Source organism: Gallus gallus, chromosome 1 (genome assembly GCF_016699485.2).
Source record: "Gallus gallus isolate bGalGal1 chromosome 1, bGalGal1.mat.broiler.GRCg7b, whole genome shotgun sequence".
NCBI lineage: Eukaryota > Metazoa > Chordata > Aves > Galliformes > Phasianidae > Gallus > Gallus gallus.
In genome coordinates this window covers 61,528,119-61,540,192 of record NC_052532.1, presented here as the reverse complement: position 1 = coordinate 61,540,192, position 12,074 = coordinate 61,528,119, and the positions used below count along the sequence as shown (strand labels likewise).

General features: G+C 41.5%; 1 protein-coding gene across 41 annotated transcripts in view; it reads right to left on the bottom strand.

The window, feature by feature from the left end:
* The window catches only part of CACNA1C (calcium voltage-gated channel subunit alpha1 C), a 472,560-nt gene that overhangs the window by 124,174 nt on the left and 336,312 nt on the right, over positions 1 to 12,074 (bottom strand). For 19 of the 41 annotated variants that reach the window (XM_040651842.2, XM_015286450.4, XM_015286478.4 and 16 more), the window contains one exon: positions 560 to 634. The exons of the other annotated variants lie outside the window; for them this stretch is intronic. In XM_040651842.2, coding sequence (XP_040507776.1) covers positions 560 to 634 — 75 coding nt within the window. The remainder of the gene's footprint in view (positions 1 to 559; positions 635 to 12,074) is intronic. 41 annotated transcript variants of the gene reach the window in all.

The following is a 12,074-nucleotide window of genomic DNA, read 5'->3' as shown; positions in this document are numbered from 1 at the left end:
GAACACAGACCATATGAAGTAATGGCCTCTCTAGCACTCTTGATATAACCATGAAATATTGTACTCTAATGGTGCCTGTTTCTTTACAAAGACTAGATGTTTTAATAATCTTGTCTGTTCAGAAAGACGAATAAAGAAATCAACTGGATTCATATTTTGATGTGCAGAGAAGAGTCAAATAAACTGTAAGAAAAAGAGACATTCATAATTAAAATTTTCAGTCCAGACAAAGCCCACCAAGAAAAAAAAAAAAACCAAAACACCAAAACATTGATATTTGGTATGTCATCTTTGAGGATGAGGTAAAGCACTTTCAAGACATATTTGAGCTTATTTGCAAATGGCAAACAATCTTGAAGACATTAGCAAGAGATTGATTTGCAGAACAGCTTATTATCTTGAGTGCATGAAGAGGACACTGCACAAGCAATAGCAAAAGCAAGGCACGCACATGCAGATATATACAAAGATACATTATGTGTCAGTCTTTATAGAGATATATAGACAAACACACATACAAATATACATAGTGTGGACACAAAGTGCAGTGGAACATTACCATGGGTTTCTGTGGAGTGACTAAACCAAGAAAACTTTTCTTTCTTCTTATCAGGCAAGCCAGCTGGAGTGCTTCCTTTCACAGACAAGATGGTCAAGTACCAGGAACAAGACATCAATAGAGAACATGCAGCCAGTGACAGGCAAAAGAAAAAAACAAGGAACTCAGCTTGCACATGACATCTACTTTGGCCAGAAAACTTCATCATGTGAATTAGAAGTACAAAATGAAAAAATAAGGTGTATAAAAGTAAAAAATATTATATTAGACCATCAGAGGATAACCTCCCCTTGCTTTGTGCTCTTTTTCAAATTTATCTTCTGAGAATAATAAGTTTATGGTAGTGATTTTTCCAGTGATTTCAATGGCAAAAGTCTTCTTGTTTGACAGTCTGACCTACTGAAATCAATGAGTCTAAGGCACTCACAACATGTCCCAGAATTTTCCTCTGATCCTTAGTGCCAGGATATGGATCAGCCCATTTTTGAATGAGATTTCTTGTTCTTTTTTTCCTATTTTTTTTTTCCAATATCAAGAAACTTTCCAAAAGTGATGGAGATGCTAAAGAAAAATTGTTGGGATAATTACATTTCTCTGCCTTTTCTCTGTCTTTTCTGTGTTCAGGCTAGTTGCTGGCACTAACTCCCAGGCACTTACTACACTGCACTGTTGGTAAATATTAAGGACAATAAAAAGGATTACGAAGTTATCATGTATAAGAATGAGGGCCAGAAGTTAAAGGCCAGGATGGACAGGAGATGTGGACTGTAACTTCAAATGTGGTACGTTCTCAGCAGGACAGTCACTTAATTTTATGTGGCACCTCACTTCATCTTCAGTATCAGGGATAGTCATGTGCATAGCTGCTATGAGGTTCATTTAGGCCAGTTAAAAAATCCTGAAAGCAGAAGTTGACACAGAAGATTTATGTATAAACTGGAGCTGAATATGAGATGAAGTAGACCAAATATTGCCCACACAGCTTTCTTATTTGATTGAGTTCTCAGAGATGCAGACCCTGTGCCTACACCCTGGCTCCAGTCTAGAAACAAGGCAGGCATTTTTTGCAGTCAGGGTAATTAATTATTGGAACCATGTACCAAAAATGCTGGTGGTGAATCCACCACAAGAATGTTTTAATCGTGAAGAGATGTTTTTCTAAATGGTGGGATCTAGTCCAGACCAGAGCTATGTTCAGGATCATGCTAAAAGGACTATGCTATCTCAGTGACTACTTCCTCTTTATAATTCTGGAAGCTGAGACAAAAGTGCATTTCCTCCTACCTAGACACAAAGTGACTTAGCAATGGAAATTCTGGTGCCTCACCGCCTGCTCCATATGTGATCAGTGACTTATGCACTCTTACAAGAGCTGTTTGCTGTCAAGTTAAAAAAATCAACTCCTTGTACCCATATCAGAGGTCCCCATAGGGGACCCACAGATCTTCCATCTACCACAGGCTTTGCCTTGCAAGGCAATTCAGTATCCAAACTACACTGCAGGTATTTTATCCACATGCACACAATTCAATTGCACACCTAATACCTTGCGGTATTAAGTTATACCTTAGGGTATTTAATGACTAAATACCTATACTGTAGATAGATGACTCCTTGGGACATATGAGAGGAGGTTGTCAAAGGAATAAGAAGACATTTCCACCAGACAGTTTGCCTTTGCATGACTGCACCAGGAGCAGTGGTGGAGCTAGCAGTGAGATGAGCACACTGAGCTGGCAGTTTTCTTCAACCAAACCAAACCAAGTCATACCATTCCAAACCAGTGCAGTGAACTACTAACAACCACACAGGGCTAGAATACCTTTGGGTAGCCTAGTCTAGTGGTTGACAACCATGCCCACAGCAGGGGGGTTGAAACTAGGTGATCTTTAAGGTGAGGGGTTGAAACTAGGTGATCTTTAAGGTCCTTTTCAATCCATGCCATTCTATGATGAGACCACAGACGATATTATGCAATCATGGTGGCTTTGCATACACTGCAACCTTTTTTTTTGGATTTATCTTTAGTCATCACATCCATAATTCACTCAGGTTGATGAAATCTCCCATTAATTACACATTCTCAAGGCAGTGTAGGAACTTCTTTTCAAAGGGAAGTGAAACAGCTTTTAAAGCATGCAGTATTTCATGGATGCAAACCATGACGACCAGTATGTTTTATACTCTACAGTCACTTTGAAATATTTGCACTTCTTACATGTCTCCACAGCGTGGCTCATCTCTGAATACAGAATTTTCCTCCTGGACTACCTAAACTCTGATTTCACATTACTTACACAGCATTCCTGCAGCAACTAAAGCAGCAAATGCTGTCTATCTGCTTCCTTAAAAATAAGCCTGAGATAAGCTTCATGTTGTGTTAATTCTAGCTCTGAAACCCAGTGGAAAGAAATAAGGACAAGGTCTGCAGTCTGTGAATGACTGTAGACAGATGTGCAAGACCCTCTGAGAGCCTCTGTTCCATGTCACCGGCATCAAGCTTTGATACCAGCCCTACACTTGCACTAACATATGTCCCTCCAACCAAATGCCCTGTGGACATGTAATAAATTACTAGATGGCAGGTTGCCAAGAGATAGCCAACTGCTCAAGTAGAAAGATAGATAGCACTTTCAAATGCCCTTCTGCATAGCACTGAAATATTTTGTTCCTTTGCACAATTAGAGAATAACATGTAGTCCCATTTCAGAAATATCACTACCACTGTTGCATTTTGCATTTGTGGCAGTCTTGTCATCTTGTCAGTGGAAGTAATTCTAATATTCAAATTTATCTCCATGGATTATAACGTTGCCACACTTGCTTGTTGCTGAATCTGACTTTAATTAATCTTGCTGTGAGAATTTAAAACCTGGATAAGATGATCCCTGGGCAAAGGGTACCATGTTCCACAAACATAGACAAAGCACACACTTGTCACAGATGTTTATAGGATACACTACAGAATGACTATGCAGATCTTGACGTTAGTTTTAGAACTGGTTATGTCAGAAGCTTTTTGCAGTGCCTGACTTGACATCTCTGATTCAGCTATTTGAGATAAGCTCCAGAGACAGGTTCCTGTCACAGGGTTTCTGAGTGGCTCCCTCTGCCACATGTACAGGCTGGGCCTGTACAGCCTTAGACACCTACATTGGGTACCTCACTTGGAACAGTGCGATAACTCAACAGTGTGTTCACTCCTATTCAAAGAGACCTGCAGTGAGTTTTCAGATTAAGAAAAGGAAAAATACACCGCAGTATGTATTCTGAAGTGCTCATTAGGACTCCAATCCTTCCAGCACTCTAATTTCTGGTGGTATTGAATGACATTGCAAAATAAGGCCTATGTCAGTCTTTTTGCCCATGCTAGTATTTGAGATCAGATTAACCTGATGTCACTGCCACTTTGTTGTGTAACCTTGGCCATATAACTAAGTCTTTCTACGTGTCTGTTCCATTTCTCTAAAACGGGGATTATAATTCTGCACTCACCTTGCAAATCTCTTTGAGATCTGCAGAAGAAACACATTACAGTAAGCCCTAAGTACTATAGTTATTACTGATGCTAATGCCTCCCAAGTGGGAGTACGCAGGACTATAAAGCAAATCTGAAGAGCAAAGAAGTCCTGTGAATTCTCCAGCTGAGATTTAAGATTTCTTTTTTCCATCAAGCACAACAAGAATAAATTACAATATCCAGGCTGCTCCCTTTACCAGAATGTGCATCAAGTGAATGACTTTGTCTGCCCTAAGAACCCCGCTTCCCAAGGTGCCTCTCCTGCCCATCATTCCATGAATGAGTTTAAGGACAGCTGTCAGAATCTCAATAGGTTTTTTTTTTTTTTTTTTTTTTTTTCAGTGGAGAGCTCTCATTTTAATTAATATGTGAATATTGCTTAGCTTTCCTCTTCTCATTGCCTGTTCGGAAATGCTGTACTCATTCATCTTATTCATTAATGTAAATAAGATACAGCTTTTATTCTGCTACATGGGTTCACTGTCTCACGAACAATCAGTGAGTGTGTTCTTAAATGCAAGCAGCATGCACAGAGTAAACCATGCAGAGGTAAGTGAGTAGTTTTCTCTAGATCTATTCCTGATTTTTTTTTCCAGGAATATATAACAGTTGTGGCTGAGGAACACTGTCAAGGTTTCTGTTTGGAAAAGGAGCTCAGCTCTGCAATAGGAAGGCTTCTATAGGAGAAGAGGAAAGGGAACTTGGAACCAGGCTCTTGGTGGTTACGCACCTTTCCAAGACAGACACAATGCATCAGTACATCTAACACTATAAAAAAAAGTCCAGAAAAACTGTGAAAATGCTTATCAAGGACTCAGAGGCCAACACCCATAAAGACAGAATTACACACACAACATGACATTAATTACATGTAACACAAACACTCTGAATAACCTAATTTGGGGTTATACAAATGACTGCAGTTGGCAGGAGAGAGAGAGCTTGATCTGCAGTTGCACTCAAGGTCAAATCCAGGAGAGCAATAAAGAGCTGTGAAGTGGTTGTCAGTTGCATCTGCTTCAGTCAAAAAGACTTTGACACCAGTGTGTACCAACAGCAAAGATGGAGCAGCTGGGATGCAGCATAGGGCTTGTTGTTGCAGTAGAACTGGGCTGAGAAGACTGATACAGTGCATCACAGCTTACCAATGGGAGCAGGGGTAGGAACACTGCCAAATACTGAGATGGTGTATTGTAAGTCTGACCTTTCACTTATGTATATATAAATTATATATTATACAGTATAAATTGCAGCATCTATCTTTCATATAAAAACACTTGCTTCCACATGTCCTTCTTCCCTTCCAGAGGGTCACCACAGGCATGTATACTTCCTATGACATTGAGGGGACACAGCCATGGGCTTAGCAAACTTATATGATCCGCAAAGAGTAACAGGAGAGAAAGAGAGATCTGTATCAGCTGTGCAGGCATGTGATTAAGAGATCTATCATTAACACATGCAGATTACTGTGTACCTACGAATGTACTACTTTGCCACTATTTAATCTTCCTGGGACATATTTTAGTACAGCAAACATCTTGGCTGCCTTAAACAGGCATATTTCAGATTAAATATTCCAATTTTCTGCTTTTTACAGTATTATCAACAGCAACATGCACCATTCCACAAATTTTTCTTCATTTTATCCAGAGAGGGGAATGCATATTTCAGAGAAGCACAGCCAAACTTCTGGCCCTGACAAGAGATGGCCTTTGCAAGCCTCTGACGTGCTCCGATGTGTATTTGAAAGGAAGAACTGAAAACCCTCTTTGCGCATCCCTGCAAGGAAGGCAGAGGTATTTTTTGCATAACCTGCAGTACCTCAAATAACTCAGAAGCACAGGGCCTTCCAGAAAGGAGTTTAACTCTGTTACTAAAAGGTCAAATGAATGTTTTCCCTGGGTAACTGCTGTGCTAACACCTGAGTGTGCATTAGGAGCCCATTCACTGTTGTGCAGAGTTTCTGCCTTCAAAGGCTATGAGAGCAACCCGCTTTAACCCTGCAGCTGAAAGACAGATGGGCTGGGTCACCGGGTGACAGAGCTGCTATCAGAGCAGATCTTGAAAGACATCTCTACCCTAAATCTGGATCCTCCTATGATACTCTAAGCTTGTTTTCTCATCTGATAAATGTTTTGTATTGTTTGCCTTGCTAGGAACAATAGCCAGTGTGTCAAAGTGCAAGGCATTGACTTGCCAGGATGTGGTTTATAGCCTCATTTTCTGGTGTCAGTCTAATACCTTTTAGCAGCATTTCTACTTCTCACAGAATTCTGGAGCAATGGAGTAATTCAATTTAAAAGGAAGAAAGGAAGAAAGGAAGAAAGGAAGAAGAAAGAAAGAAAGAAAGAAAGAAAGAAAGAAAGAAAGAAAGAAAGAAAGAAAGAAAGAAAGAAAGAAAGAAAGAAAGAAAGAAAGAAAGAAAGAAAGAAAGAAAGAAAGAAAGAAAGAAAGGAAGGAAGGAAGGAAGGAAGGAAGGAAGGAAGGAAGAAAGAAAGAAAAGGAAAGAAGGAAAGAAAGAAAGAGAAAGACAGAGGTAAAAGAAAAAAGGAAGTGAAACAACAGAGGATCTATGACTTCTTCAACAGTATTTTGTGATAGTGAAGAAATTAGAACTGCACATTCTGAATGGGTCTGCAAGATCTCTCTCTCATTCTTTAAGATTTGGAACACAAGAAGGCAGGGTAAGCAGCAGTGCCATCAAATGTGCTTGACTCTGCCCGATAAATGATACATGGACACAAAAGCAGGAGCACATCGCTTGAAAATCAAAAAGATTCTAATATTGCAGGCTGGCAGGCATCTGACAAATGAATGCATGAGATCTGCAAACATTGTAGATAATGTGTTGGGAAGGGATCCAAAGGTTGATGAAACAAAATGAATAAAATAATTAGCAAGAAAGAAAGTACCCTGAAGAGAGAATAATCAGCAACTAAATATATATATATCCTTCTGACTTTCATCACTTTTGTCCCTCTAATAATCACGAGGCTACTTATATTTTGCTCACTTGCATTGTTATTAGTGGAAATTATCAGCACATAAGCTCCAAGCCCAAGTGTGGTTAATGCAGGTCATATGTTTCCTTAAATTCCTGTGTACAAGGGAACTTCTACATCTGCCCATCCACAGAAGTATACACCTGGGTGGTGAATCAGTAACTTTGATGAGGATCTCTACTTCAGCAAAAGCATCTTTGTTCTTTCAGTTCACAGCCCTATGAATCTGTCTTCCCTGCAGAGTCAGGGAGAAGCAAAAAAATTACAGAAGCCAGTTCTAACTTGATCTTCTTAGGTCATCAGAAACACTCCAGGGAGTGCTGCTCACCACCTAGATTGCCACGCTTTAAAGTGACTGAGACGCAGCACTAGCTGTTTTATGACATCCCTGTCTGTCACAAGCCATTTCAAGGTTGGTGACACCTGAAGACCTGGCAAGTGGTCTACGGTCTGTGAGCTTGAGCACATAAGAGGATGTGTCAGGACAGTGGGGACTGTGCTTGTGTTTGGATGCTTCAGTGAGTCGGGAGCTCACAGCGCAAATCTTTCCCAAGGGGAGCTTACACAGCTCTGCAGCTGGGAAGTTCGGGCAGGGATTGTGCCTGGGCTGAGAGAACGAGAAGATAGGCCTCTCTGAGGTCTTGTATTGAAGAAGGAAATTATTCTCTTGGAGGTTGGCTCTTGTTGGCAGAATATAATGCAAATGAAAAGTGAATGTGGGGGACAAATTCTATTATTTCAAAGGACAGTCAGGGCACCTAGGCAGAGGCTGGGTCACAGGTGAAGAAGCTGTTGGAAAGAACAACAGCAGTGACTGAATATTTATTCTGAAATATGCCTACAAGCTGCACTAGTGGCATATGCATGTCCAATATCTAAAGGGGTCTATAAGAAAGAAGGGGACAAACTATCGCAACAGACTTTAGCAGGATCTGTTTTGATAGGACAAGGGGAAATGGTTTCAAACTAAAGGAGGGGAGATTTAGATTGGATATGAGGAAAAAGATTTTTACAGTCAGGGTGGTGAGGCACTGGCACAGGCTGCCCAGAGAGGTGGTGGATGCCCTGTCTCTGGAGACACCCAAGGTCAGGCTGGACGGGGCTCTGAGCAATCTGATCTACTTGTGGGTGTCCCTGTTTGTTGCCAGGGAGTTGGACTGGGTGACTTTTAAGGGTCCCTTCCAAATCAAACGATTCCATGATTCTATGTTAACTGCATGCTGGAAGACGCAATTTAGGAGTAGCTTATTTAAAATATTTGAGCTTTAATATTATCAAGAAAAGAGAGCAACAAGACCCTCCTTGAGCAATCCCACTGCACAGGATGTGCCTGAGAGAGACTAATTCTCAGTAAGTGCAGACACCTTCTAATAGCAGTTTTCTTTCAGGAAGCATGAGAAAAGTTGTGGGTAATGCCTTTCTGATGATGAATAATCAACCAGTTCTGTTCACTGATCAATAGGTAAGGTAAACACATGCATTAGGCATAGGTCACTCTCAAGCCAGGGCTGTGTGAAAGTGCTGGACCCTTGCTGTATTCACAGATCTCACTGACAGATTCTATTCAGTTTCATGATCTGAAAAGGAAATCACCTCTTCTAGTATGAAATGCACATAAATTTCCGTTTTTAAGCCCTACTCTGTTACATTTCTTCTGTGCCTAGTAAATAAAATGCTTGCAATTTTGTGTGCTGCTCCTGCATGCAGTGTACTTTCAGACACTTTTGCTAACATAATGACTAGTCTGATACTAGACACCATTATCACAATATCGTGAGTCAGAAGCATGAGACATGCTAGCTGGGCAGGCTGAGTTACTGCGCAGCCAGGAGAAAAGCAAAGAATTCAAGTTAAAGAGTTTTGTCCTTAAAGTCAGCTTGTCAAACCAGTAATTAATGCTTTTACATTTCTTGAGTAGGGCACCAAGAATAGGTCAATTACCCAATCCAAAGGAACCGGCATTTTATTTTAGCCTAGAAATAATAGATTCTTAGTTTGCAAATTCTTGGAGCACTCAGGAGAGTGAGGGACTGATAACAACAGCTTGAGCTGAGCTTAGTGTGGGCAGGTGTTATGCAAGCTTCCCTCACACAGCTGTGTTAAAAGCAAGTAATTAGTGACCTGACATAGCCCTGTTATTCTGGTCACGGTTCTTCAAACAGCTAGATAATACACTTACATTTTGATCTGCACATCTGTGAGGATCCATGCAACTCTTCCACTGAAGCCTTGCTCTGATGTTTAGCCCTTCTGCTGCTTCAGCCTCTGGGTTTTAATGCCGTTGGTAACCTCCCCATCTTTATCTCTGCTGATTCCCACATGCGCCTACCTGTGGGTCCCCTGCAGACCTCTACAGTTTGCTTTTCATAGAATCACAGAATCATCAAGGTGGGAAAAGAATACTAAGATCATTTAGTCCAACTGCCAACCCATCACCACCATGGCCACTAACCATGTCCCTCAGTGCCATGCTTAGAGGGTCACATTTGACTGCAGTCCTTCCTCAAGCAGGCAAGGAGAAGTGAGGTACATCATGCTGTGCCCTGTGAACTGTATACATGGAACTGAAGGTGTAAGCAGCACTTCAAACATCCATGGATCCTTCAGCTGAATTTCAATGCGGGCCTCAAGACGTGAAAGGCCAGTTGTCTCGTCTGTTGACTTACCTCTACAACCCTGCTCACTGAAGAGCGGCTGCAGTCAGCAGGCAGACTCAATGCCACAGCTATTTTCAGTTCCCCAGTTGGAAACATTTCCCTTCCCCTGCCACCTCTCTGGGCTTGATGTTTTTATGGGATAACCAACATGAGAGGCCTGCTTCTCTTCTCAGGAGCAAACCCAACCTGAGATTTTTATCCTATTAGCATGTTGTACTAGAGTGGATGGGAAGGTTCTCATTCAATAAGTAAATGTGAGTGGTCACAGAGCAAGCGTGTGACTGCTCCTCCAACACAGACATGCCACAAGCTTTCCAGGCTTCCATCAAAGTGCTGAGTGCCATTCACAGCTGTCAATCCTCAGCTGCACCAGCACTGGCTATCAGATCAGTCACACACACACACTGCTCAGCTGTGTAATGTCACCCAGACGGCCTGTCACCATGCTGTGCTACAGGGACATCGCTGCCTCACCGAGCTCCCATCAGCTACAGCTCATCACACTGCTCCACTGCGCTGCCATCACAACACAACAGCAGGGCCAGCTTTCTAACCCTACTTGCATTTAAAACAAAACACTATTATTTTTGCCTCCTCGTGTGACTGCTTGTGAATCCATTTAAGAATGCAACTGGCTGCTGGAGCTAAGATAGCTGTGAGGGAAGGGAAGATACGACATTTCCCCAGGGGAGCTCTGTTAATGCACCTCCTGCCTCCTTCAAGCCTGCCCTTGCTCAAACCACACTCACTTGGCTAAGAGGCACTGGATGGCATTCTGGATGTCCCACATCAGCTGTGATCTCCCAGTTAGCACAAAACTAAAGCATAAAGCCTCAACTGCTATATTTTATCTGCTAGTCTATAATGAAAGTCTTGGGCACCATCAAGTATCTAAAGTGGTATTCCCTTCTATACTAGCTTTGCTTTCCCATTAAAAGAAAAAAAAAAAAAAAAGGAATTATAAAATTAAAACACCACCTTTTGCCCATTCAGACTCTAAACTCTTGGAGCCAAAACTGTCTTTGATTTGTGTACATACCCCTGATTTTTACTTCCGTGTATACAATGTCAGGCACACACTGGCCCTGATGTCATCTGGCGGTAATGTAATATGGCTGATTCTCACCCTCAGCAGCTGTTCCTGCCTCCAAACACACGTTCTCTGTCCCTCAGCCATCATTACTGAACACCATGGCCTCTCTTCTGACAGTTTGTTATACCACATAAAAAAGTCCTCAGGGTTTCAGCTGCTATTAGTCCTGATCCACCGATGCTTTTCTCTCAGTGGAGAGACACTTAAGGCTACATCTGTGATAATTGTTTTTCAAATGTACATCACTGGTCAATCTTCCTGACTTAAGCAAGAAATGCTGAACACTCCACAGTTTTGCAAATCATTCTGTAAATGCCCTTATAGAGATTTAAGAGCATACTTTAAGCCTCTACTTAAAAGAGATGGCATTGCTGTACATATATACATTCAGATTGAGGGATAAAGGTATTTCTTAAAATTTTCTGTAGAGTTCATGGCACTGAATGCCTTCTGCACCTTCCTAACCATGGGAAAAAAAGCACATACAATCTGGCAGGAGGTACGGCGATGGAACTTTCCTCACAGACAGTTGCCTCTAATGTCCCTTCAGGAGAAGTGGAATCACAGTGTAAGCAGATAAATCTTGACAGCTTCCAGAAGTACTTCCTAACGGGGCAGATGGAGATTAATTTATTTGCACAGAGGTGTCTTCCCCAGCTATATAAACAATGGATTCTCTCTAAAGCCTTACCATTGAAGATATTTCTCTGTAACATATTAGTACTAAAGAGGATTCCTACATCAACATAAGTCTTTCTTCCAGCAGGCAAAACAGAGGTGTTATCTCACCAGACAGTCTTTACTAGGGAAATAGCTTTTATAGTAGATAAACTTAATGTCCTATCAACATTAATGTCATCCTCTATGTGCTGTAGCTGGTCACACATCACTGCTCTAGCAGTACTCGGTGTAGCCTTGTGCTCCAGGCTACAAGGATCAGGGAAGGGAGGAGCTAGAAAAACTGAAGTTGAACAACACTAACCAGATCCTCAGCTACAAGACAGCTGAGCACGTGCAGACCACCAAAACATTTTCAGTCACAGAGAATCTAACAGGAATAACTTTTTTTCCCCAGACATGAACTATAGCACCCTGGCAGCTTATTTAATGTATGTGGTGTTTGATGCTGTAAGGGAATAGAAAGAAAAATTGAGACTACAGGCAGAAATTAGCACAGTTTTGGACTTCGTTCTCACACTGCCCTCTGCTTTGTGCAACAGTGGCAGCAGCAGCACAGAAG